This window comes from Eurosta solidaginis, chromosome 1 (assembly GCF_040869045.1).
Source record: "Eurosta solidaginis isolate ZX-2024a chromosome 1, ASM4086904v1, whole genome shotgun sequence".
Classification (NCBI taxonomy): domain Eukaryota; kingdom Metazoa; phylum Arthropoda; class Insecta; order Diptera; family Tephritidae; genus Eurosta; species Eurosta solidaginis.
The window spans coordinates 197,795,902-197,823,851 of record NC_090319.1 but is presented as its reverse complement, the minus strand read 5'-3'; the positions used below and the strand labels follow the sequence as shown (position 1 = coordinate 197,823,851).

Genomic DNA, 27,950 nt, shown 5'->3' with positions numbered 1-27,950 from the left:
CGAGGTCCTGCAACATGCAGTGAGGGAGGAGCTGCGGCGCGCCGACCCCGGGGTTCTCCGTGCTAGGCGGACGCCCATCGTCGTGAGGGTGCGCGGCAGGGCCACGACGTGGTACTCCACATTTTACCGCGGGTGTGAGGGGGTGTTATGGGTGCGGCGGCCGCACCAGGATCCAGTGCCTCATTGGCAATTTAGTTGCCGTGTGTGCCAGCGGGCACTAAGCTCGTTCTCGTGTCTGATTGCCCATTTGAATGGGCATATGGGCTTTTTCCCGTACCGGTGCGGTGATTGTTTAAGGCGTTATGCGTCTTCGGCTGCGTTATCCCTGCACCGAAAACGGGTGCACTAGGGATAGGGGTCTGGGCTTTTCACGAGATGAAATACCTTTTTTTTTGAATTTTAACATTTGAATTTCGGTTTTATTGTATTTAGGAATTGGATTGAGCTATGTTATTTATGGAATAAAATATAATGCTCACAAATAATGTCGATCTTCTTCTTTGGATCCTGGTCTTCCTGGGTAAAGGGAAAGTGATGTGTCTGAACCCTGACAGAGGCGTTGTGAAACGGTCCATTTGGTGGTCGCGTTAGGTAACGTGGCAACTCTGCCGTTTCTCGTTTTCTTGTATGTATCATATATACATACCTACGTTGGTTGAGCATTCCAGTATAGAGAATGAAGCCGAAGAAAAAAAAAAATGAATCGAAAGATTTATTTTACCGTTTCGCTTCAATATGTGAAATTTACGCGTGGCTGAACAATTATGCAATTATTTTATGTCAGTAATTTTTATTGTTATTTTTTATGTTATTTCGGATTCTTAATACATTTTCTTTTATTTTCAGGTGACTGGTGATGCCTGGTGGATTGTGTGCAGGACACCGGGCTTATTTTGGTTTTTCTTTCCCTTTTTTTTCTCTAGGTTACCGGCATCGCAAAAGGTGTGCTCCAACTGCGGCGTCGGCCGCGTCGGCAGTTGTCACACTTTTACGATGTCTTTTGTAGCACTTAGTAATGAATTTTTTCTTTGCAGGTTGGCAGTGGGGTTCCAGGAGCTAGAGCTACCGTGATGAAAAAGTGAATATAAATATGAAAAAATATATTAAAAAAAAACTTTCGCACTATGCTTTTGCAATCATGAAATTTAATAGCGAACTATGAATGTTATCCTTGCACGAATGATACGCTGTTAATTGAAATATCATATCCATCTCTAATTCATCAAGCGACTAGTATTCATATTCGGGTGGTTACGCTGCTTAGAAAAGGTTCTACCGGTTGCGCAAAAATCCGATATAAAGGGATATCAAAAAGAAGTTAGTTAGGAAAACATCCACGGCTCACCAGGGCCCGGCACGTAAATTGGTAGTTAACTGCTTTGCGACACTCTTCTCGGTGGGCGATAAAATCAAGCGGGCGACGTTTCGCTCAATGCAGCTTTGGGGATTTTGATGTCAGAATTTTTGCGTGGCGGCGTGTCCTTCCTTAAGGGTACAGGTGAAATCATCAAAGGTAGTTCAAGCGTAAATCGTGAGGTGCGTGTTGGCGGTACACATTCATGGTACTCTGGTATTCGTACAATTTATGGGAAGCGCTTGGTTGGAACGTAATCTTAAACACTTTCCTAATTTAGGTATTAGATTTGGCAGCAAATCCAAAAACTGCTTCATCTCACGTTAATGCTGTATATTCACGTAAATGTGTTAAGTTTATATCACGTTCGATTGGTGGAAAAATGTTGGGTGAGAAGGCGCAAACATTAGCAGGCAAAGAGCTCATACATATTATAGCCGTACAAATTAATTCACTCGATTTAAATCCTGAAACGCAAAAGATTCCAACCAAGAAACACATTTTCGTCCACATTTATTTGTTTGCGCGCTCCAAGAGTTAGGTTCCCTAGTGATTGGTTTGTGCACTACAGAACAAACTTCGCTACATGCTCACACATTGAACTCAATTGATGCTACCTGTGCAGTGCTGGTGCATCCATGCGCTGCGGCACGTTTAGCTGCTGCATGGTGTTTGCGTTGCGTCTGCGTGGCTGTACTGAGTCAAATAACGCCACTCAGATCGTTTTGTTGATGCTATTGAACATCTACGCTTTTCACCTAAAGCACTAGCGTGTTATAGCTCTGCTTTGGCTGCCACCTTAGACAGTGTGCGTTATTCACCATTGGGCATACCACATACTAAAGCAAAGTTGTATTTAATACAGCAGAACAGCTTTTACGTTCCGCATCGCAAAATAGTCGTATGTCTTTGAATCGTACACAAGCGGGTTGGTTATTAATTGGTGCCAAACAACCGAATGATATCGGAAATTATTAGCTAATTTAAATTTAGCCCTTCTTTTCTCACCATCGGGAACAAGATATAAAACCAAATTTTGGACACGTTCTCAACTGGACATACACATACGTATAGCCACTAGGCATGAATGAATGTTATGTGGGTCAGAAAGGCAGCCTTCATGAGGCGAAACGCTTCCTGCGCGAAACCTTGAAAATTGCCCATGCTGAAGATTTTAATAGGCTGACCGCTTGGTTTTACTATCACATGTCTTTCTCAGTAATGGTAATTCTAAGGAGAACATGAATTAACCAATATCGTATGAAAATTTAATTCGCGCTACTCTGAGTTGATTACTAAAAGGGACGAATGTGAACATTTACAAGAAACTGGCATTGGAGTTATAGTGACTGTGATAGTTACGTATTTACTGAAGCAGTGAAAGGATTTATTTTGAAGAGTGATCCCAGTATTTTTGAACAGTTACAAAAGGAAAAGGGTGTAGACAGGTGTTGTAATTTACATTGAAGTGAAGAGTGACGCTGGGATGGGTCAAGGACGTAGCGCCACTTTTGCTACAGAATTCGATTTTGGCACACAGGAAGATGGGCAACGGAAGGATCGGTTCACCCCTACCGTCAGGTCGGTGATGGCCAATGAAAACATAATGGACGAATTAGCATCAGTGATACGAACGGAAATTCCGGGTGGCAGACAAAACTTGCGTGATAGTTAGACGAATTTGGAGCGTGTCGCCGATTATTGCGAAGGTACGTATAATCGGGAGGACAACAAAAAAAAAACCAGCACTTGAGGCTACCAAAAAATGATTCAACGCTTATCAAATAGGTACCCTCGCATTCAGGTATAGGAAGCGTTCCGAGCTACAAGCACAACTATTATGTGAGCTGGACTCACAAATGAATCATGTGGCACCAACTGTGCAAATACATAAGGGAACAGCGACATCGATACTGCAGCAATGAAACCAATCGATAAGGGTGCGAATGCATCAAGTTCTGTACAATAAGCAAGGCTTAGGTAATCGAGGTGGGCAAAAAGAAACAGACGGTATGGCAGCGAATTGCCTATAGCCTACGATATTCAAGAGAGATGAAGCATTTGGAGTTCGAGGGCAAATCTGCTGATTCCCAACGTATTGTGACAAAACGTGCACGTATGTAAGTGAGGAAAAATATATTTCTGTGCAAGTTAAAGACAAGGGATTGAGTTGAGACTTTTTTTTGTTTTTCCTCATAATTTTTAGGATATGTGATGTGGAGCGACTGAAGCGATGACTTGACAAGCACAATAATCTCTGGCGGCAGTTACCAATGTTGGCACGAAGGTGTGCTATTTCCAGATGTGACTTGACAACAATTCATCGACGATTCTTTGAAACAGGACGAGCCGATCCGAAAGGTTTGCGGCATTGCAAAAATTGTTAAGTAAGTTATTTATTACATGTCATCACTTACCTATATGTATAAAAACAAACGTAAAGGTAATGTTAAACCTGCCTACAGATATTAATCAAGACACAATACGACCTGAAAATTTACCCTTCTTTTTTTTTTAAACAGTAGGTGCTAATTAGATTATTAACTTCAAGCTCTGTGGAAACAATTAATCAAATTTTTTGTGCTAACAATACAGCTTGCTGGCTTTACTATTTTTCGAAACAAAAATTCAATTTCTCAGGTTGCTTGTATTTCATGCGATTGTATTGACCAAGAGTTAATTTTTATACGAATTTTTTATACGAAGTTTTGACAAAATAGCTGGCTGAAAGACGAGCTTGGACTGTCGCTGAATACTGAGCGCTAAACTGGTTTGTGAATTATTACCGCAACCAATTTATAACGAGTATAATATCGTAAAATGTACATTGCGGTGGATTTTCCCATCTGCGTTTGGCTTGCGATGGGCCTCATTGCGCTCCAACGATTGCAAAGGTCTTCTGTGGCAGATCGATTTGCCCTTTAGCGGTAGGCCTTTCTGTTGTCCTCGTTATGGGATAACGAGTGAATTAGGGTTGACTTTGGGAAATTTAAAATATACAAAGGGCCGAAAACCCTTAGATTCTGTGGCAGATCGGTTCGCCCTTCTGCGGTAGGCTTTTATGATGTCCTCGTTCTGGGAGAACGAGTGAGTTGGGGTTGCTTGTTGTGTCCTCGCTCGGGGTGAGCGAGTGAATTTGGGTTGATGGTTGGCCTCGTTCCGGGTAAACGAGAGCTGGGTTTGATTTTTTTTTTTTTTTGAAGGTAGGGATATGGAGGAACGGAGGGATTCTTAGGAGGAGCTCGTCGCCTTCTCGCAATCCATCTCTTGCGGTGGAAGAAGGATCAGTTTGACCAAAGGTCGTCTGATTTGACCCTTCTCTGTTTTGAGGTCGACTACACGTACTCGGTCATCTTCGCCGGGGTGTACGTTGACAACTCGACCTAACCTCCATTCGTTGGGAGATAAGTTGTCCTCTTTGAGGACAGCGAGATCTCCCACTTTTATATTCTGTCTGGGATGCTTCCACTTCACTCTTTTTTGAAGTTCGGATAGATATTCGGTTTTCCATCGCTTGCAGAAAGTGTGATGGAGGGCTTTGAGTTTCTGCCACCGATTGATCATCGAGGCAGGGCTCTCACTAGCATCCGCCTCTGGCGGAGCCAGTAGATGGCTGTCAGTGAGGAAATGACCTGGAGTAAGCGGCTCCAGGTCCGTTGGGTCATTGGATGCCGGGCTGAGCGGCCGCGAGTTCAGGCATGCCTCTATGCGGCACAAGAGTGTATGGAATTCCTCGAATGTGAATTTGTGTGGTGAGGCTATCTTTTTGAAGTGGCTTTTGAAGCTTTTCACTCCTGCCTCCCACAGCCCTCCCATGTGGGGAGGGCCCGCAGGGATGAAATGCCAAGTGAGTGACTGGTGGCTGTACTTCGAGACAGCATTGTCTCGGGCTTGTGAAATGAAAGTTTTAAATTCCGATCGTAGGGATCGTGAAGCTCCGACAAAGTTTGTACCGTTGTCGGAGTAGACGTTTTTGGGACATCCGCGTCTAGATATAAAACGGGCAAAAGCCGCAAGAAATGATGGGGTGCTGAGGTTAGTAGTGGCCTCCAGATGAATCGCTCGTGTGGAAAAACACACGAAAAGGCAGACATAGCCTTTGGATAGTCGACACCCTCTGCCGAGGTGACTTTTAATGTCGAAGGGTCCGGCGAAGTCGACTCCAGTATTCGTGAATGCACGGCTGAATGTCGTGCGTTCGCGAGGGAGAATACCCATAAGTTGGGTCTGAGCACGCTTTCGGTGTATCGTGCAAACTTTGCAATTATGAATGGTTGACCTAATCATGGTTTTGATTTTAGGTATCCAGTATTGGGTGCGTATCAGACGTAACATGAGTTGGTTTTCCCCATGCAGACTTTGTTGATGAAACATTAGGACTATCAGACGGGATAACCGGCAGTTGTATGGGAGGAGGATTGGGTGGTGTTCATTAAAAGCTAAGTCCTTTGACGCCCCGAGTCGCCCTCCTACCCGAATGATGCCATGTTGGTCTAGATATGGATTAAGTGAGAGTATTGCACTTTTCGCTGCAATTGGTTTTCCGGCCTTTAGATCACTATATTCGGAACTATAGTGTTGTTTCTGATAGATTTTAATTAAGAGTTGGGTTACTAATTTGATCTCATCAGGAGAGATTAAAGGTGACTCGACCCGAAATATTTTTTTTGTTTTGGGGTGAGTTCTTCGGTAGAACCTCATTACGTATGAGAGCACCCGTAAAGCCCTAGGTAGGTCTGAAAAGCGTTGAAGAACATCGGTAGTATTTACTGTTGTTGTTGCGCAGGTCTTCGCCCTCTTTTCCTCTACGGAGGTGATGTACTCACTTTCTTGTGCTGGCCATTGGGAAGTGTCTTCTTGCAGCCAAGAAGGTCCCTGCCACCACAACGAATTGTTGACCAATTCAGACGCAGGTAATCCTCTGCTACCTAAATCTGCTGGGTTAGATTCTGAGTTTACATGCGGCCAGTCCTTATTTCCGACCATGTCGATGATCTTGATGATCCGATGTGCGACGAAAGTGGACCAGGAACACGGCGGTTTCCTTATCCATGCGAGGACGATAGTTGAATCCGTCCAAAGGTGAACTCTCACTGGTCCCAACTTAAGGTTTCTGAAAATGGATTCGGTGATTTCCGCTAACAGCACGGCTCCGCAAAGTTCCAAACGTGGAAGAGAAAGATTTTTCACTGGGGCTACTCGGGTTTTGGCTAGGAGCAGGTTCGTGCAGACATTATCATCCGTTTTGACGCGCATGTAAATGGCTGCTGCATAAACCTTCTGGGATGCGTCACAAAATCCATGGATCTCGAGGTCGGTTCCTGGTGAAAAGTTGACCCATCTAGGTATCCGGATTTTATCGATTTCATGGTATTGGTCGGTGAAGGTTTTCCATCGTTCCAGCGTACTGGTAGATACTGGTTCGTCCCAAGCGGTGCCTTCCAACCAAATACTCTGCATGAGTATTTTTGCCACAATGACCATTGGTGCCAGCCATCCCAAGGGATCGAAAAGTTTGGTGATTGCTGATAGTATCGCTCTCTTCGTAATGTTTTCCGGGTTGTCCAGCGTCCCTGCGTTAAAATAAAATAAATCGGAGAGGGCATTCCATCGAATGCCTTACGCTTTAACTGAACTGGTATCTTCGAATGCCAGGAAGTTTTCATTGAGCAGGTTTGCTTTGGGGATGTCCCTTAGAATGTTCTCTGAGTTGGATGTCCATTTGCGAAGTGGAAAGCCCGCTGAGTGTAGGACTTGACGAATTTCATCTCTGGCTTTAAGAGTCGATGTGATCGTATGTCCACCCGCTAACACGTCATCTACAAACATGTATTCTCGTAGTATGTTAGCCGCTGTAGGGTGTGAGTTTGACACGTCGTCTGCCAGTTGTAGGAGCGTTCTTATCGCGAGATATGGAGCGCAATTCACTCCGAAGGTAACCGTCTTTAATTCATAAAGACTAATAGGGTCATTCGGGGACGTGCGATGCACAATACGTTGAAATTTGGTGTGCTTATCGTTCACCCAAATTTGACGATACATATTTTCGATGTCGCTATTGAAGACAAAACGGTATAGTCTCCATCGTAATATAAGGATGGGTATATCTGCTTGTAGGACTGGGCCCGGGAGGAGAATATCGTTTAAGCTATTACCGTTGACCGTAGGGCTCGAGGCGTTAAATCCTACGCGTACCTTGGTGGTTGTACTTTCTGCTTTTACAACGGCGTGGTGGGGCAGGAAGTAATGATCCGAATCGTCGGATGGGATATTCTTTTTCAATTTTCTCATATGTCCGAGCGTTTCATATTCTGACAACACTCGAACATATTCCTTACCTAAATCTGGGTTTTTTATTAGCCGCCCCTCATTCCGGAAGAATTGAAAGCATGCACGCTTCAGGGATGGTCCTAAGTTAATATTGTTAGGGTAATCCTGCCGGAATGGTAGTGACACGGTGTACCTTCCATTCTCACTTCGCTGCGTTGTTTCTTTAAATAGTTGTTCGCAGTACCTTTCATCTTCATTCAATATTTTATTTTTGGGTAGATTTTCTACCTCCCAGAAAGCTTTTAATTGATTGTCTAACGCAACCTCGTTGTAAAAAGACATAATGCTCTTCGTTGGATTCGGTGATTCGATACGACCGGTTAGTATCCAACCGAACACTGTCTCTTGGGCTAAGAGTGTGTTTAGCACATTCTTCTTTATACCGCTCATTATAATTTGGGGATATATGTCTCCGCCAAGTATGAGGTCTACGTCTTCGTTGACGTAGAACCTCTTGTCTGCCAAAATCAAGTCTGGGAATGCCTGCATAGTCATTGCGTTGATATGGCAGGATGGAAGATTCCCAGTGAGTTTCGCTAGAACTAGTACGGGTGTAGTCAGGCTGAAGCAGGGATCCACTGGTGAACGTAATTCGATGTTGGATGCTTCTTTCACCTGAGCTGACACCGCATTTGTGATGCCTGAAACATGGGCATGCATTTTCCTCGCTGGCAAATTGATTCTGCGTTTCAGTCTTTCAGTTAGAAAGGAACATTCAGACCCAGAATCAATTAATGCCCGCGCGGAGAAGTCGGTACCATTATGGTGAATGTGTACGCGAGCAGTTCCTAATAGCACGCCTGTGCTGGAATTGGCATGGCAGGATTTGACATTCTGATTCGCAGAGGAAGGTGGTTGTCCCGATACCTGTCTTTTCCTTGCCTGTGCCGAAGTTGATGGGGCATTATCCGCATCTTTGAAGGGATTTCGTACCGCCGGTTGCTGAAGTGTGTCCGCATGCAGGAGCGTGTGGTGACGAGAGTGGCATTTGGAGCAGTTGTGTGAACTGGTGCACCTCGTCACTGTGTGTCCTGGGGATAAACAGTTCAGGCAGCCATTTGTTTATTTGACGAATTTAATCCTTTATACCGGGTTTAAATCGCAAAAACGTGAACAGTTGCGTAATCTGTGCTCCGTAGATTTGCACATTTTACACATTGATTTTGTTGTTTGCTTGGTTACTTTGGATTGAAAAGCACCAAGTCTTTTTGAAGGGTTTTCCGTCGACTGGCGCGACGTGTTTGATTTTTGCACTTTAGAAGTGGCATTCCCTGTAAACCCAGACACGGTTTCAAGTGTCTGGAAACGATTTGACAAGAATTTGTCCATATCCTCCCACTTGGATATGTCCGTCTTGTGGTCAATGCTCTGCTCCCATAGAGCCAACGTATTTTCGGGTAATTTTGTCGAGCATAAATATGTGATGATCGCATCCCAATTTGAAACATCGATCTGATGTGTTTTTAAAGATGCTAAACAATTATTTATGTCGCGCTGTAAGGTTTTGATTGAGCTGCCGCACTCGCTATCTATCTTTTTTAAATTAAACAAAATTTGTAGTTGTGAGTTTGCGAGAATCCGTTTATTCTCGTATCTCTCACATAGATTTTTCCAGGCTGTTTCGAAGCCTTCATTTGTCAAGGGACATTTCTTGACGATGTCCTTTGCCTCACCTTGAGTTTTTTGGTTAAGGTGGAACAACTTTTCTACCGGGCTTAGGCGACTGTTGTTTTTGTAGATGGCCGTGAACAGGTCACGAAACGTTGGCCAAGATAGGTAGTCGCCCTTGAATACCTCAGTATCGCAGGCTGGCAGGCGGATACTGTGTTCGCGCGCGCGTTCTCCCTCAGGTTTGACTGCCCTATCTTTTTCCTCCTTCAATTTAGTTTGAATTTCAGCCATGTTCGACATGCATCTCAGGAATACGGCATATGCCGCTTTATGCTTGATCTTGACCGCTGCAATTTTCTTAGCGTCGAGCGTGTCAGAGTCAAGCAACTCCTCTAGGGCGTTCTCTGCTTTTTCCCACTTAGCTTGCAACTCTTTTTGCTGTATTGCAAGAGTGTGTACAGTGTGCAGAGCCGCATTGATATCATTGAAATCGGCCTCGAATTCGTTTATTCGATCGGCCAATCTAATGTAAGAGTCCATGTTCATGGTTGAAAAGTGGAAAGCGAATTAATCAAGAGATATAAAACTTGAAAACCTGAGCGAATCACCCAACCAACAACTATTAAATTACGCAGAATTGATTATTACTTTTAATTTGTTTATTTTTGTCTGACTTTGCAGATTATTTGTGCTGTAAAATAGGGAGCAGGGGGAAGCGACATCAATGTCTTTTGTGTAAATAAAGGGGGCCACTCGCCACTTCCAAGTTAGATTGTATTGTATAATAAGTGCGCGCGCTGGTATGAACTCGACGAAAAGTGTAAAAACGTGTAATAAATCTTGTGCGAAAATTTATTAAGAAACTAGTGAAATTAAAGTGATGCAAAAAGAAAATTGAAATCAAATGGCGTGAAATTTTCTGTGAAAGTGAGGTTATGTGTACCTCTTCCTTGTGCTGTGTCCGGATAGCCTTACCGCTGGTGGGGGGCAGGCCAGATAGTCACAAGGAATTAAAAACGTTAATGTAACGCGTTTGGACTTCTCCTTCTTTTCGTCACTAATTTTTTTTACACTTTTCGCACTTAATACCAAATAACTACGCGCGTGGCACTGAGAATATTTATTTTTTATACTGTTTTATTTATTTTTTTTTTTTTATAACCAAAAAAATTATGGCAAGAAATATTGCACTTACTTTGTGGCTGTTTGCTGTTCTGGTGACTATGTGGCAAGTAGCTTGTGTGCTGCAGTGGCTTCCGCTGGCTGTCGCTTGCTCAGTGTTTTGCACGCTGGTATTAAATAATATACTTTTTGTGGTTGTGGCAAAAATTTTCCGGCTAACTTTTTATGTTAGGAATTCTGAAGTGTGTGCGGTCAGCTATGGTATCTTGTGATGTGGACTGTATATAGGTACTGTATTCCAAATTCCTGGTGAAGAAGGACCAAATGTTCGGCCGGGGTGCTTCTGATCCTTGCGAGAGGTGGGCGCACCGGGGTCGATCTCAATGGGAATATGGCGTGTGGAAATAAAAATAGGAGAATACGAGATTTCTCGTTATAATGATATGTTTTATTGGGTAGCTAACAAATATACAGGAATATATTTTCCTCGTGAATATGTGACTACGGCGGAGATCGCTGGCGGCAGATGTGTACGCGTTGGCTGTTGAAATCAAAGAGACCGGTTGTATTGAAAGCTACAACCGTTGACCCGCAAAATCCTCCGTTTTGGAAGGGGAAGGCACCCACACATCAACCCCGACACGCACATGCATGAGTGCTGACAAAAAGCACACATACACGTGCATGTACATGCATGCACATGCATGTGGCGGTGATGGTGTGGGTGGTTATAAATTAAAACGAGTATCGAGTATCGATTTGCAGAGTTGCATTGGGGGGATTGCAATCAGATGCGGAAAAGTTAGGCATCCTGCCTAAACAAAAGGCCAATTGTAATTCGAATAACTGGGTTCAATCAAATCGTTGTCTAACAATTTATCTACTTGGCGATTTATTTCTTCGCGTTGAGAGTATGGCAATCTATAGTTTTTAACATATACCGGCTCGTTGTCTGTCAGTCTTAATTTTTGCTCATAAAAGTTGTTTAAAGTCATTTTGTCCGTGTCAAGAGCGGCATGTCGGCATAATCTATGCAAAGGTCAAGTAATTTACTTGGAGCATGTTGAGGTATTTGATTTTTTTAAAATCGAAGTTAGTTTTTTCGTACGTTTGTCTTCTGTTTCTGTCTTGTTAATTGTATAAACATTATAATTTGAAAGTTTTTCTGTCCGAATACTTTTTCTCTTCACATACTTTATATCATCCGTGGTATTAATGACTTTGATTATTGGGTTACTGGAATTAACAATGCACCTAGCTATGAAAACACCTTTTTCAATTTCCTGCGAGTCCACGAAACGTGGCTCGGGTGAATCTCCTAAATCAAAAAGTCTGAATATTTCACATCTTGGCAGAATGATACAATTGTCGCTTTCTGTTCCGTGTAAGATTGGTATCGCAACTTTTTCATTACCTACCCAAAAGGAAATACTGTTTCTTTCATAATTAATAATGCATTTGTTAATTTTCAGAAAATCTTTACCCAGTATGCCATCGGATGGGATATTAAAAGCTTCATTTACTACATGTAAAGTATGTCTAATAGAAAAGTTTGAAAAATTTAAATTTGCTGTAATTTTACCTAAAGTGGAAACTGAATTGGAAGTGACACCGGTAATGTTAATAATGTCGTTCGTATTTAAGGAAATATTTCTGTCTAAACATGATATCTTTATTAAAGAAATGTCCGCTTGAGTGTCTACTAAGAAAGAACAAAATGTTTGTGACTCGTTAAGTTGTAATTCTATGAAATCTGAGTATTTTAAATTTAAACAATAGATGGCTATTGGTGAGGGAAGTTCGCTTACTCGCTTAATTCGTCCTCCCTCAGTGTTCGCTCCTGAGGGGCACTGGCGTTTAAAGCGCGAACGTTTGCGTTTCTACCTCTACCGATGGATGATCTAGAATTGTTACCTCTATTGTTACTATTATTTGTATTTGGATTGGAATTTGTAATTGGACGCGTATTATTATTGTTGTTATTCTGGTATCTATTTCCATTATAATTCTTATATCTTTGATTATTATTGCCGTTATAGTTGCTGTTGTATGCAAATGAAAAATAAAGCCACGATAACTACCACGTGAATTTCTGAATGTACTGTTACCACGTGATCGAAAAGCTAGAACCTGACGTTCAGTTACTTCGTTGTTTTGTTCTACAATTAATTTTGCTACTACGTCTTTCGGATCAGTAAATGCTGTTGAGGTTAAAATGGTTTTTACTAAATTTGATTTTACATTTAAACGACACACGTTAACAGTTTGTTCGACTGCCATTTCGTGAGCTTTCGCTTGAGTGATCCCTTCAATAATAAGAGACCGCTCAAGTGAGTCAGCTAAATCTTCAACTTTTTTGGCAAAATCTGTATAATTGTTACCGTTAACATGCAACGCTGCAATTCTCCCTGCTACATCTTTCGAGTTGTCTGGTTTGATCCTACTACGTAGAGCTGTTTTAATATCATTGACTGAAGTTACTTGTGTTGGTATTGCTTCACGGGCTTTACCCTCTAATTTTGATTTTAAGAACGCTATAAAAGTATCATTTAAATCTGCAGTACCGAATTGTTCAAGTAATGCAATTTTGTCTATAAAAGAATCAAGTGCTAGAGGATCACCACTGTAGTTTTCTCTAATAGAATTAGCACATGTGTTAATAAAAATTGTCTTTTCCTCAAGTGTTGCCATGATTTGATCGTTAAGATTTGGAGCTGAATTAGCAGAAGGTGAGGCCACGTTTGTACTATTTGGGTCGTTAAGATCTGATTTTAAAGTAGAAAAAGTTAAAGTTAATATTTCACTATTTGAATCGTTAAGATTTGAAACTAAATTAGAAGTTAAATTTTTACTTGAAGGATCTTCGAAGCCTAGGAAATCTGCTGACAACGATAGTTTATTTTCCTGTTTGGTGACTTTTTCGGTCGAAGATGAAGCTAAACTTGTATAGCTTGAGCCTGATTTATCGGAATCGGATTCTGAATCTGAAGTTTTTTGCACTTGCTTGCCACTTCTAAGGTTGTACATATGTAGTTATCAGCACGAATAATTCAGTTCAAATTATGAAATTAATGAAGTACTTATTTGAATGTCTAAATTTATATTTGAAGTTGAATTGTTGAGGAAAAAGAGAGAAGAAAAAAAAGTTTATAAAAGGGAACTGATTTGCAGGTGAATAGTCACTTAAGGAGTATTTAGCTATTTATTGGAAGAATTAACTAAAACTGCAGTAAACTTGTATGAGAAATCTATAAAAGTAATTGATTTTAAAATGGCTCAAAAGTATGTGTATTAATTGGTAAGATTCTCAAAATGTATTCGGACGCACCGCTTTATTCAAAAAAAATCTCAATTTGGTTTTTCACGGAACCACCGCATGTATTAAAAATTGAATTGGTTTTTCATGGAACCACCGCATGTAATAAAATTGAATTGTTTTTTCACGGAACCACCGCATGTAATAAAAATTTAATTGGTTTTTCACGGAACCACCGCATGTAATAAAAATTTAATTGGTTTTTTCGAAAACCACCGTAATATCAAAATCCAAAATTTGTACGAAATGCGAAATTAATTTTTCCTTTAATTTTAGAATTTTAAATTTTTGATTTAATTGCGAAGGCACAGAATTTTAAAAAGTTTTATAAATGTTTTAATTTACATACATAAAGCGAAAGAAAAATACCCGTAGACAACATCTTAAATACATATATGTATACTTATTTTTTCCTTCTTATGGTCACTGCTGCTATAAGATGGTTGCCGGTGATGTCATCAATATTACTGCTGCCGATGTTGTTGCTTTACGTGTTAAAGTTGGTGGTGGTGGAAAATTGCGTTGACTTGTGTATGTATGTATATGTTTTTGGGTTACATGCGCCGTTATGCGTGTCGTGGTGCGAGTGCCGTTATGTAAAATTTATAGAATTTGTAAAATTTTGAGTTAAATTTTCATTATTAAATTGTATTTTAATTTTGTTGAATTTTGCTTTTGTTAAATGTTGATTAATAAAATTGTTCTTGTGGTTTATTAAATTCAATGTAGAAAATTTGTACTGTCGGTTATAAATTTAGTTTATAAAATTGAATCGTAGAATTTTTTAAATTTGTATTGGAAAAACAGCTTGTAGATTTGTTAAATTTTATTTTAAGAAATTATATCGTAGTTTAGTAGAATTTTATTTAGAAAATTGTATATTTAGGTTTTGTTGAATTTTACTTAGAAAATTGCGTGGTAGTTTATTACAAATTTATTTAGAAAATTATGTATTGGAATTTAGTTGAATTTTATTTAGAAAATTATATCGTAAAAAAATTTAGAAATTTAGAAAATTATTAGTAAAATTTTAGTTAGGAAATTATGTATTGTATTTTTATTGAATATGTGTAGAAAATTACGTCGTAGATTAGAATTTTAATTAGCAATTTATGTATCAGAATTTATTTAGAAAAATTGTATTATTAAATTTTGCACATTTTTCGCACCACACTCACTTTTCCTTTTTTCTTGTCCAAAACACTGCTGTCCTCCGAAAAAAAAAATTTTCCACTCACCGCTGCTGATGTGAAAACGTCCGGTTCGTTGCGTTGCCAAATTGAAAAAGAAAAACCCGATGCTCCAGCCTCACGGTCGCCATATAATGTACGGCTTCGCTTGCCAAGCCAAAAACTCACCCGTGGTTATGTGGGGTTAAATCCTACCCTCGTGGAGGTCGCCGCCTCCATATCTTCGCACTGGTGCCAATTTTTAAAGGGAAAACACTCTTCGGTCGGTTGTAACTGTTTTATTAAATTATTACTTTAAACTGTAATTATTATTGAGTTTAATACAATTTAATTACTCAAGTTCTAAAAAGTTCACGACCAAGCACGTAGTTGCACAAATTTATAATAAATATTCAGAGCCGATTTGCTCTGTGTTCAAGTTGTTCCCCACCCGTGGGTAGACAACGGGTGTTGCAGCAACTTGAACACAGGGTGACATTTTGTTATTTATTATGGCTCTGTTACAATAGCGCACTTGTACATTGTTCGCTGCTCTGTCATATGAGACTGGGTATGGGAGGTCGATCTGTTTTGAAAGGAGTGCGACTGCTGATGTTTAAGTGATGGCCTAGCTTGGGGAGTGGCTTTAAATCTATTTGGTCGCCATTTATCTACTCGCCCTACGACTTCATATCGAGTTGTGAGGAACTGGTCCATTTGGGAACAGTTGGGAAGTTCTCTTCTTGAAGTCAGAGACTGCTCCCATAACGTGACTGTATTTTCAGGGAGTTTAGAGGTAACGATGTAAATTAATATTGGATCCCAGTTCTCTGCGGACACCTGTTGCGTGGCAAGGATCTGAAGATAATTTTTGACTGAGGATTGCAGATTTTGAATTTCTTCACTGTTCTCAGATATAATGGGCTTTAGATTCATCAGTGTCCGTATTTGATTATCTACGAGAACATGTCTGTTTTCATATCGAGCTTTTAAATCTTCCCACGCTAAAGCGAAGTTGTCGTCAGTCAAGGGAAATTGGTTGACTATTTGAGCGGCCTTTCCTTGGGTTTTGTATCTGAGGTGATACAATTTTTGCGCTTGGGGGAGTTTGGGGTGGTTAATATAGACCGCTGTGAAGATATCATGAAACGATGGCCATTTTTCATAACCACCATCGCAGGGAGGGATTTTTAACGAAATACCGGAGTTGTCAGATAGACGTGTTGTGACGATAGGGGGCGCGGTGGTATTGGCTTGGTTTATCAGCTGAAGCTGGTCCTCAATCTGAGCCTTTCTTACCTTATAAGTTATGAAGCAGGTCGTGTATTTGCTATGGGCTGATTTTGCAAATTCTTCAGGCATGTCCTGATCCTCGGCTGCTATCACTTTATCGAACGCTTTTTGGACTCTATTCCAAAAATTTTCGATATTCGAGTTTTTTACGTTTAGAGAGGACTCGGTATTATCTTGGAGAGACGTTGACTTAAACCGAGCACAATATTCCATTAAATTGTTCGTTTCGGATATAAATTTTTTGGAGGCGGACGAAAACTTAAATTTTTTGACCAGTTTCTGTCTCTGTCTGGTTTCCTCGTCACTTAATTTTGAGTTTGTTTTATGACGCTTTCGGTTGAGAATTAATAAAAATTTTACTTCAGGGAAAAAAATTTTTTTTTTGTTTTGTTTTTTTGGGAGAGGGTATTTTTTTGCTTTTAAGTGGGTGTGAGGGAGTTGAGTTTAAATCTTAACGTTCATAGCAACAGAGAATAATTTTCGAAACCAAAAAAAAGGTTTTTAAGCTAAATTTTATTTGAGGGTATGAATGAGAAAATTTTACCACTGTGCCGCGTTTGCACTATATTTAATATATTCAATATGTATATATGAGGGTGGTTTAAATGTACGTACGATAATTAAAAGATATATGGGGTATTCCATCCCATTTCGACCAGTTTTGAACCCGACCCCTTTAGAATTGGCTGAAAGTTTTTTCATCTTTTTCTAGCTTACGAAAGACGTTTTTCAGAATTTTTTCAAATTTTTTCATCCAACTCAAAAAAAAATTATGAATTTTAAAAAAACCGTTTTTGTTTTCAAAATGCTATAACCTTTTCAAAAATTGCTTGGGACCTTTTTTTTTAAATTTGTTTTTAAATGTACTTTTCGGAAAAAATACAAAACAATTTTTAAAGTTTTTTTTTAATTTTACAGTTTTTCGATATTTTTTCCCATAAAAAACTTCAATCAATTCTGCAATTATCCACACTAATCGCGGAGTGGGCCGATTTTTTTATATTTTTTTTATTTAATTGAAAACAAATTTCAAAAATAAAAAATTTTTTTTCATCAATTTTATTCATATAACAAAAATAAGAAAATGATTTTTAAGTATTTTTTCCGAAAAGTACATTTAAAAACAATTTTTTTTTTTTTAAAAGATCCCAAACGGTCAATTTTTGAAAAAGTTATAGCATTTTGAAAACAAAAACGGTGTTTTTTTAAAAATTCATAACTTTTTTTGAGTTGGATGAAAAAATTTGAAAAAATTCTGAAAAACGTCTTTCATAAGCTAGAAAAAGAAGAAAAACTTTCAGCCAATTCTAAAGGGGTCGGGTTCAAAATTGGCCGAAATGGGATGGAATACCCCATATATATATACGTATTAAAAGGTATATAGGGGTAAATTATTATAATTTTTGACACGGAAAATTAATTCGTATGAGATTACCTTTTTTTCGGGTGTGACTTAGAGGAGTCTTATTTAAATTTCGATTTATTGGACTGTAAAGAGGCTTTGAGGAGAGAGAAATGAGAGCTTACCGAAATTCTTATAGCGTGCAATTTAATGCGAGGAAAAAGTGCTATTACACGCACTGAACTACACTCTGCACGAGATTTTAATTTACCGCTTTTGTCGTATTCTTTCTTTTGTATATCCGTATGTAAATATACACAAGTATGGAGAATGAAAAATATTTTTTTGCGTTTTGTCTTAATTTAAATGGGGATAAATAAGAAAACTGTAGGGGTTTATGCTAAGATAAACAGCAAGGGAAGCACTGTATCGATTTAAAAGAGATTACAAAATTTTAGAGCGGTATATGTTTGTTTGTATCTAGAGACCCTGAAACTGAGTTCCTTTTCGATATATGTTTTATATTTTAGAAGATATATGAGAATTAATGAGACATGGTCACTTTGGTGACTTTAAAAAAATATATATATAAAAATAAAATATGTAACATGGTCATTTTGATCACTCTGTATATAATTATATATAGTCATGATAATGAACATGTTACATATTTTATTTTTATATATATATTTCCTATGTGAAATGGTCATTTTAGTAACAACATTTATCATATATAGCGCCACGAAAATGACCATCTAACATATACTTGTTTTATATATACACCCTGCAAAAATTGTTGGATTACGTGTTCCATTTTCTTCACGTTGGAGTATTGTAACAATACTCCTTTGCAATGCGTTTGCGGACCACCATCAGCCGATCATTGCTTGTTTTTTAACGACCGTGATCACGAAACGATGACGATCGAACAAAGTTGCCAAAAGTAAAATATTGCATACAACTAACTGATGATAAAATTTTATTAAGGCAACTCTGATAAAATGCAACCGCGCATTGGTTTTATGTATACATACTATAGTAAGAGAAATATTAGTTTCTTTATTCACGCAAATGCTAAATAACATACGAATATTCGTTGTATAAAATATAAAAGTTGTATTGCCCCTCTTCATTTACTTTCATTTTAAATTAAATTCACTCCGATAGTTCCTTCCAACACAATTCCTCTTTAGTACTTTGCCACTTGATCCTCTGTGGGTGCTCCATGGAGTACTGCAGTGAAAGTACTTGGGAAAGTAATCTCACGTATGTACTCTATGGAATACTCACAAACAAAGCGAGAGTGGGATCACCTATTCCTCTCCTAGGACATCGCAATGTTAATTGGAGCACATTTTTTGTATGAATACAGATTAGTTTTGGGACACTCCTATACTCCTAAAGGAGTATTCCTTACACTATTTATGGAGTACTCGCGTTTTTTGAAGAGCATTTATCATACAACATGGTCAATTTGATCGCAAACGTCAGTGTCACGATAATGACCATTTCCAATATGTTATTCAGGTGAAGTATATATATATAAAAATTAAAAATTGGTATTATGGCATCTAATCTCTGTCGAAATTTTCGTTGTGTATCTAATTTTGAAGCGAATGGAAATTTGTTTTTTGTGTTTATTAAGTACTTAGTACTTCTGCTAGCCTCAACCGTACAAAGCAGCTTAAAGCTAAGCAATCGAAAATTATATCTGTGGTCTGATTCAGAAATTGTCTTAGCTTGGTTAGAAAACCCACCGCATACCTGGAAGACATACGTGTCAAACCGCACGGCTCAAATTCTTGACCTAGTTGGGCCAGCAACTTGGCGACATGTAGCCTGTGCTGATAACCCTGCGGATCTTGGCACAAGAGGCTGCAAACCACTGCACCTAACAACCACAACACTTTGGTGGAATGGCCCTAATTGGCTAATAGAATCACCAGAATCATGGCCAAAGTCCCCTGCACGTAATATCATAGCCCCGGAAAGTCGAAGAATCGAAGGCTTCCATGCGACTCTGGAGGAAAACGACATCCTTGAGCGATTTTCGTCGTTCCCCCGAGCGTTAAGGGTAATAGCGTATATGTTTCAATTTGTAGATCGCTTAAAGAATAAAGTAAGAGGAATCCCAAATACCTCAAGTTATGCTCTAACGCATCAAGATGTGCAGCGGGCAAAAATATCCTTAATCGAATTCACACAAAATCGATATTACAACAGTGAAAAGGCATTGTTGACGGAATCAAAGCCGATTGACAAAAAGAGCCCACTGTTAGTGCTTACCCCCTTTTTAGACTCGAAGGGTCTGCTTCGGGCCAATGGTAGACTAGCAAACTCCAATATGAGCTACAATGAGCGGCATCCTATATTAATTCCGGAAAAATCCGCATTTGCCACACTTTTTATTAATTACCTGCATATATTAATGTTACACGCCGAACCTCGGCTAATGCAACAAATGATCCGACAGGAATTTTATATACCCCGACTAAAGCCGTTAATAAAAAGGTGCATTTTCATGTGTAAAGTATGCACATTGCATAAACAGAAGATGCGCACGCAGATCATGGCAGCTTTACCACCTGAGCGCTGCAATTTCACTCTGCCCTTCACTATCACGGGTGTTGATTTTGCCGGACCTTTCCAGCTAAAGGCCTCGATGCTAAGGTCTTCTACCATAACGAAGGGTTACGTGGCCGTCTTTGTATGTTTTACGACAAAAGCGGTGCACTTAGAGTTATGTTCTGATCTTACTACTTCAGCTTTTCTCGCGGCATTTGCACGCTTTGTCGGACGGCGAGGATTTCCCTCAAAAATCATGAGCGACAATGGAAAAACCTTTATCGGTGCAAAAAGAGCCACCGAAAAGGAGTTCATCCAATTCGCTCAGCAAGTCTCGCCGGAAATCATTAAAAAATACGCACCCCAAGGCATTAACTGGCAATTTATTCCCCCCAGTGCACCACACATGGGTGGACTATGGGAATCAGCAGTAAAAAGCTTTAAATTACATTTTAAGAAAACAGCTGGCAATAATAAATTTACATTTGAAGAGTTTACGACTCTTTTAACACGAGTGGAAGCCGTTCTAAATTCCCGGCCACTCTCAGCGCTCTCGCAAGACCCCTCCGATTTTACAGCCCTTACTCCTGGGCATTTTCTGAGAGGAGCTCCACTTCTGGCTATCCCTGACGCAAATGTGGACTCACTATCCCTCATAAATCGATGGGAACGAATTAAAATTATCCATCACGAATTCAGTCGCCGATGGAAGGAGGAATATCTAAAAGACCTCCTTAAACGATATCGATGGAAAAATACACAAGAAGCTCCAAAAATTGGAGAATGCGTCCTAATTCATGACGAATGTCTCCCTCCAACTGAATGGCGGCTAGGTCGCATTGAAAAGGTACATTATGGCTCCGACGGTTACATCCGAGTAGTTGACCTGCGTACGCAAAACGGTACACTCACTCGACCGCTCGTAAAGCTTTGCTTTTTACCTATCGACCCTAACACCGATAATATTAATCACACAAATATCTAATGGCATAAAAATAAACCAAACCTAAACAAATTAACCGATCTAAACGAATATGCTTTAAAACCCAATCGAAAACAGCTTAAATGATAAATAAGATATTTATATTGATATATTTACATATGTCCATAAAGCTGCTTCTATCAAGCAATCAATATGCCCTTATGAGACACTAAAGTCCATTCTTTCTCCATACAGGGTATCATGGACATGGAAGTGGATGAAGCCGCCCCAAAACCCACCATCCGCTCAGCGGTTACCGTTCCCCGAGCACGCGCAACCCCGACAGCAGCGCCGCGCAACACTGCATCCCGAGCAACGGGCCCACCGGACCAAAGTCCTCGTCCTGCATCGCAGAGGTCTAACATAGCGGCCACTCCGCAAACGCCACAAGGGGATCCGGTAGTGGCACATGGCGTGCGCTGCCCACTCTGCCGCCGCCCACATGCGCTACGCCTATGCGCAATATTTCGTGGCATGCAACCGATTCAACGGCAGCAGGTGGCACAAGCGCACGGCCATTGTCTAAATTGCTTGGCATTGTGGCATGCAACGACGGAGTGTACCTCCAGCACATTATGCCAACTGTGTGACAGGCCACACCATACCCTGCTCCACCGGACACCAAGGCGCAACGTCGCCGTCGTGCCATCACCACGCAACAACGTGCGTCAACGGCCACGCACTCATCACCAACCACAAGCACCACTTCCCTATTGGCAGCAGAACCAGCATCCAAGGCAGTGGACCCACCCAGGGGCCCGCTATCGCCCTCAAGCATCACCTCGTCGACCATCAACCACGCAGCGCAGCCGTCGCCCATCAGGGCTAAGTAACGTCGTGGCAACCCTGCAGCAGCTACAACGATTGCTAGGCTGATCACTCGCCTAGGGGGGCCGGGATGGCTAAACGAGCGTGGCAACACCAGCATACTGGCAGATGCAACCCTGCCACCCACTTAACACACCACACACTGACACTAACACGTTCACACACATAAATTGTCACACCACACATATACCTTCATATATAAACTTTTTCACAATTTGTAAAATTTTGTACGATACAGTCGATCTTGGCGCGCAATCGCAACGCATTTAAATATACCAATTTCGTTTTAAAATCATTCCTTTTCTTATCATTTTTTCTTTTATTTGTCTTGCGGATCTGATTCAATCGTTCGAGTGCAAGGTGAGTGCAGTGAACAGTGAAAAAAAAGGGCTAAAGGAGTATCTAAGCATGTTAGGGTCCATACCAAGTAAAAAACCATTGTTTACGACGTTCAAAATCACTTTCCTTCGTAGGAAATCTATAGAGAACGCGAGCATGTGTACATTTCAATAAGCATTTTGGTGTAGGTAGAAGTTGGTTTGCTTTCGATTTTGCAACGTTGGTTGAATTAATTACAATGATGTCCTCGCCTTGGATACCATCATCCGCCCACGAATTTACAGGAACATTATATTGTACTGTCGCATATTCAATTAGTGGTGATTTTCTTAGTTCCAATTCCATAAAAAGATTTTTATAAGGTAGTGCTGATTTAAATTTATATGGTACTTTTGGATTGTATGGTGTCAAATTTTGGTCTGGATAAGCTGTTCTATGTATTTTTCTACCTAGTCTCATGCGGAAACTAAAATGCCGATGGCAAACGAATAGATATTTTTTTTACCGTCTCAGGGATATTTTCCAAATTGTTTCAGCCAAAGATCCCGCCTGTCTGGGTCCGAAGGAAAATTGTGAACGTTTTCAGTATACGGTGGGCAACCGGCAATGCACAAACGCACATGGGGCATGGTTAGCGATTCTCACTTTTTTATTCGATATTTATTGCAATTTTAATATTTTTTATTATTCAATAATATAACTTTTCACGGAATATTTTATTTAGTTTTCCGCTGATTTAGGTGATTTCATTTGTTTTGAGCGATGTTTTGGTCCTCATGAAGATGCCAAAGGAATTAATTTTGAATTTGAAGTTAAATTATGAATTTTGTAATAAATAATATTTTATACTTTTGAACTCATGCGTACGGTCTGTCCATCCACAAATCTCTCATTTTTCTCCCTCTAGATATTGTCTACTCCAGCAGCAGGGTAAGGCGAGGTTGCGTACCGCAAGGGGCCGGCATGTTTAGGCCAGCAGGTTAACCCCAAAGGAAAAATTAAGGGCCGGCCACCCTAATGCAATTTAATGCAGAACCGCTTATTTATTACGGCCGTTAGCACATATACTAAAAGCTAAATTGACGTTTTGTTAAGTTACCCCGCCAAAGGCCTGTTAGCTTTGGGGGGTAAACGGAACGCGTGGAATGGAACTCGGTCACTTGGATTAAAACCGCAGCAGTATACGCACGCTCGTAAGTTCTTTGTTTATACCACAAGTTTGAGTCCCCGAATATATTAAAAGAGAAACTAATCTGGAACCCGCCAGCTCAAGTTTTCAGAAAGTGTTATATTTCATGATAAAAAATTGAATATTAACGAAAATTTTTGAAAATAGTAAAATCAATATTGAAAATTAAAATATTGCAAGACATATTAAAATTACAAAGTTCAAAGTAACATAATAACAAATTTAAATAAAATTAATTTAGTCTATATAATTTAAGAACACTACATATAGGTCCAAGGTCGTGAATACAAAATCCGTTTATAACAAAACGAACTTGCAGAAAAGAACAGATGGAAAAAATTCCGAATGTATTCTCGTAGCCGATGCTCAGTTGAGACAATCCCTAGCGCAAAATCTGAGAATTGTTTCCAATTTCAAAACGGTTGGAATAGACTTGGCTCTTGTGCATTGTTGCAGCCATCCATCTTTCCTAGATTGCAAGTCCATGAACGCTTCTATGGTCATTATGAAGTTTAGTTTTTAACAAATGTAACAACATGTTCAGAAAGTTACAATGTTTAGAAAGCTACAATTACGCGTTGAAGTTCATTTCAGCGGTTTATACTTCCTGCTAGTTCCAGTACTTAAGCTTTTTCTTCATAGTAAATAATTTTTCTTTTATTTTATTTGACAGATGATGGGAATGTGCTTTTCTGAACGGTTGAATATATCGAATTGACAATGACACTAATCTTGATCGAATGAATGTCATAATACCGAATGAAAATTCGTTCGATCAGCTATTTCGACCACAGTCGAAGATCGAATTTGTCTCATAATAGGGCCTGGGTCTTCTCAAAGTGTCCAATCATTGTGGTTAAATGCGTGGATCGAGGTAAAAGCTTTTGGCAAAAAACTTTTTCCTAAGGTTCGGCCAAATGCTGGCAATGTTTCTTTTCAATATAGCAAACTTAAATTTAGTCCAATTTGTATGACTCAAACTATTATATTTGTTTGGGTCTAAGATTCTATGAGCAGTTATCAGTCGCGGTTTAAATGGCCAGATGATTGCTGAAAAAATAATCCCGGTAAAGATATTAAATTCCGAAGAATCGGAAGTGGCGTTCAAACAATGCAAGTATAAATACTTTTCCAAAGGAACGAAGCTGTCGTAATTGCAACATTTTCGAGTTAAAAGCAAAAAAAGGCTTTTACTACAGCTTCTGAAATAAGTTTCTGGTATTTGGAAGTTTGACGTAATGCTTCCAAGTCCATGGTCTGAATGGACTCGTTGCAACTGCAAAGAGAGCTTTACACGATATATGCTTTCATCTGTGGATGTCAGTTTATCGCTGCATATTTCTGTCAAAGTAATTAGGGCATATTCATAGTCACATTTAAGCAGGAACTTAAAGTGTAAGCATTTCCATGCGTTTGACAGTGCATATGTTTTGTAAAATTTTTCATATACATACATAAGTAAATTCCTGATATTTGTGTTTGGTTGATATTTTTTATTATTATTGTGTATACTAATCGCACTGTAAACAACATGAAGTTGGCTGCACGCAAAGAAACGCAGTCAAAATAGAAGAATTGCAACTATTTTGCGTTCGAATCCGTTTTCGAATATAACTTCGAATTTCTTTGCGATTGACTGCACTGGAAGGCCACATCATAGCCTGTGTAAGGACACATCATAGCAATTTTGGAAAAGTGAGCAGTGGCGCCTAACCTCACCCCTCTTCTCTTCTATAATACTAGATCCATTTGCCCCACACCATCAATATTCGGTATATTGGCCATGAACTTTAAACCAATTTTGGAAAAGTGAGCGGGGGATCTTCCGAGGTCCTCTCGGGTTCTTTTTGGGACTCTTCTGCGGGCATTTGAGATACCTTCCGGTATGATTTGGGAAACCTTCCCGGGCCCTGCCGGGGTCTTTCGGGATGATATATTTGATGATTTTGGGAGGAGTATACAGGGGTCCTTCTTTTTAAAAAGATGATAGTGATTATGACCCGATGATCTTTTTTGTCAGACGCTATTGTCATTGCATGCAGATTATTTCCATACAATTTTTCGACGATACCTCAATTATTACCGCAGTTAAAGCTCCCGAATTTTGGCGAAAAACTAAGTCACCAAGGGGCTGAGCCACGCCCATTTTTCAAAATTTGTATTCCCTGTTGCTGGATACCCCAGTTTTAGTCCAAAAGCAAAATTGAACGAATTCGCTCCATTAATCTCCGGTCTAGGTCGATGTAAAGTATCGGCGACTGCTCGCGCTGTTTAGTTTAACCACTAAATATTTAAGACTTTACATTTAATACCAAACAATTATTTAATGCCTCTCACAATTTTTACTGTTTTCGATATTCTTTTCCATACTTCCAAAATGCACTCTCGGTCTAAGAAGCATTCATAATCAGTTGTCAAATTCTACATAAACTTTGGGTGACTCAATCGTGCTTCATGCTTCCACCTTGTATAATTGGGCTTCATGCTTCCACCTTGTATAATTTCACCATGAGAGTATCGAACAAAAGTATTGGAAACATTTAACGCTTCTATATTTTCACAAATAAAAACCCAGATGGCGCATTCACGACTTTAAAATTGCTTCGTTCTGCGCGGCTACGTCACAGTTGCCCATTGAAGCCAATGAAAGAAAGAGAGAAAAACAAGAGCTAAAGGAAATTGACGTAAAGTTGCCCATAAAAAACAACTGAACTAGTGTTTACATGCGCAATGCGCCACCTTCTAATATTCCATCATGCTATATTTTTGCCATATACCTAAAGGCCCAACCACAATCGACTTTTGTGTTGTTTGGCGGTTGCGTACAAACGCACGTTGCCAGTTTGCCTGCTACAACGAACGCAAAACGAAAACTCAAATTTTGATTTTTTGACATTGAAAACCATAAAATACTTTGATTTTGGAAGTCTTCCGGGGTCCTTTCAGGGTCTTCATAGGATGCTTTTGGGGAGACTTCCGGGTCCTTCCCTAATCTTTTCGGGATGAGTTTGGGGAGTCTTTAAGGGTTCTTCCGGGATCTCTTCGGGATAATTTTGGGGAGTGTTCCGGGCTTTTCCGAGGTCTTTTCGATATGATGTAATGGAGTCTTCCGGGGTCCTCGGCATGATTTTGGGGATAATTGCTGTTCCCTCGCAGGTCTTTTCGGGATGATTTTGGGGAGTCTTCAGGGATCCTTCCAGGATCTCTACGGGATAATTTTGGGGAGTCTACCGGGCTTTTCCGGATTGGTTTTGGGGAGTCTTCTGGGGTTCTTCCGGGGCATTTTGGGGAGTCTACAATGTTTCTTACGGTGTCTTTTGGGGAGTCTTCCGGGGTCCTTCCAGGGTCTTTTCAGGATGATTTTGAAGTGACTTCCGGGTCCTTCCCAGGTCCTTTCGGGTTGAGTTTGGGGACTCATAAGGGGTCCTTCCGGGATCCCTTGGGGATGATTTTGGGGAGTCTTTTTGGGTTCTCCCAAGGTCCTTTCGTGACGATTTTAGGTAGTCTTCCGGGATCTTTCGAGATGGTTTTGTGAAGTCTTCAGGGGTTTTTCCGGGGTCTTTTGGGGAGTCTTCTTCGTTTCTCCCGGTGTCTTTACGTGGTACTACGGGGTTGAATTTGGGGACTCTTCCTGGTCCTTCCGAGGTTTTTGGTGATGAGTGTTGGGGACTCTTCCGGAGTCTTTTACGAATGATTTTAGGGAGTCATTCGGGGTCCTTTCGGGATGATTTTGGGGAGTCTTCAGAAGTCCTCTCAGGATCCTTTCTGGATTATTTTGGGGATCAACCGGGGTCTTTCGGGCATGATTTTGGGGAGTCTTACGGGGCGTTTTGGGAAGTTTTTCGGGGTCTCTTTGCGATGATTTTGGAATGTTTTTTATGAGGACTGGGCCGCGGGTAAAGGCTAGTTAATAATAAATGGAAACAAACGAACCTGTGTCTAATTGGGAGTTTCAGATACCATCAACCAAAAAATACTTGTTTTTATAAAATCCTGTTTTTATTTGCCAGTATATTAGTATACAAATTAAGTGAATTAAACACTTGGTGTGATGAAACAAACATTTTTGCAGTAGTTTCTTTGCTTTGACAAAATAAACTAAAATAATTCAATACAACGAAAAAAGGTGCAACACAGATATACAGATTTGAAAGCAAAATTGATAAAAGCGTGCTCTTACCACAAATTAAAATTTATAGAGCAAACAAGATAATAATGCGAAAAGTTTTTATCAGTATAAAAATATATAAAAAAACAAATGTATTATACATACACTGTTGTGCAAAACAAAAGCAACAAATTTCTTGCAAATATATAATTGGTTGTATTTCTCATGCTAATCTCTTTAAGGAAACGGCTTTTCTAAAATATGATGTAATCATTTGCAGGTCAATTATTTATAAAACATTCTCTGACTTAAAGAATTTACATGTAGTGATCTTAGCGAACACTCCCCATTGGTCCTTAATAGCAGAGAGTAACGATTTCGTGCTAAATAACTTTAATTGGG

General features: G+C 39.8%; 1 protein-coding gene across 1 annotated transcript; it reads left to right on the top strand.

Annotated features, from left to right (window-relative positions):
• Window positions 1-2,437: 2,437 nt before the first annotated feature.
• Window positions 2,438-21,960, top strand: LOC137239242 (uncharacterized). The gene is made up of 2 exons (XM_067764310.1): window positions 2,438-2,578; window positions 21,280-21,960. Exons 1-2 carry the CDS (start codon window positions 2,438-2,440, stop codon window positions 21,958-21,960), a joined length of 822 nt encoding a protein of 273 aa, XP_067620411.1.
• The last annotated feature ends 5,990 nt before the right edge of the window (window positions 21,961-27,950 follow it).

Excerpts from the sequence above, each read along its gene's own strand:
- LOC137239242 (XM_067764310.1), top strand. The coding sequence starts at position 2,438 with ATGAATGAATGTTATGTGGGTCAGAAAGGCAGCCTTCATGAGGCGAAA. Across the intron at positions 2,579-21,279 it reads ACATGTCTTTCTCAGTAATG|GGTATCATGGACATGGAAGT; the intron begins GTAATTCTAAGG and ends TTCTCCATACAG.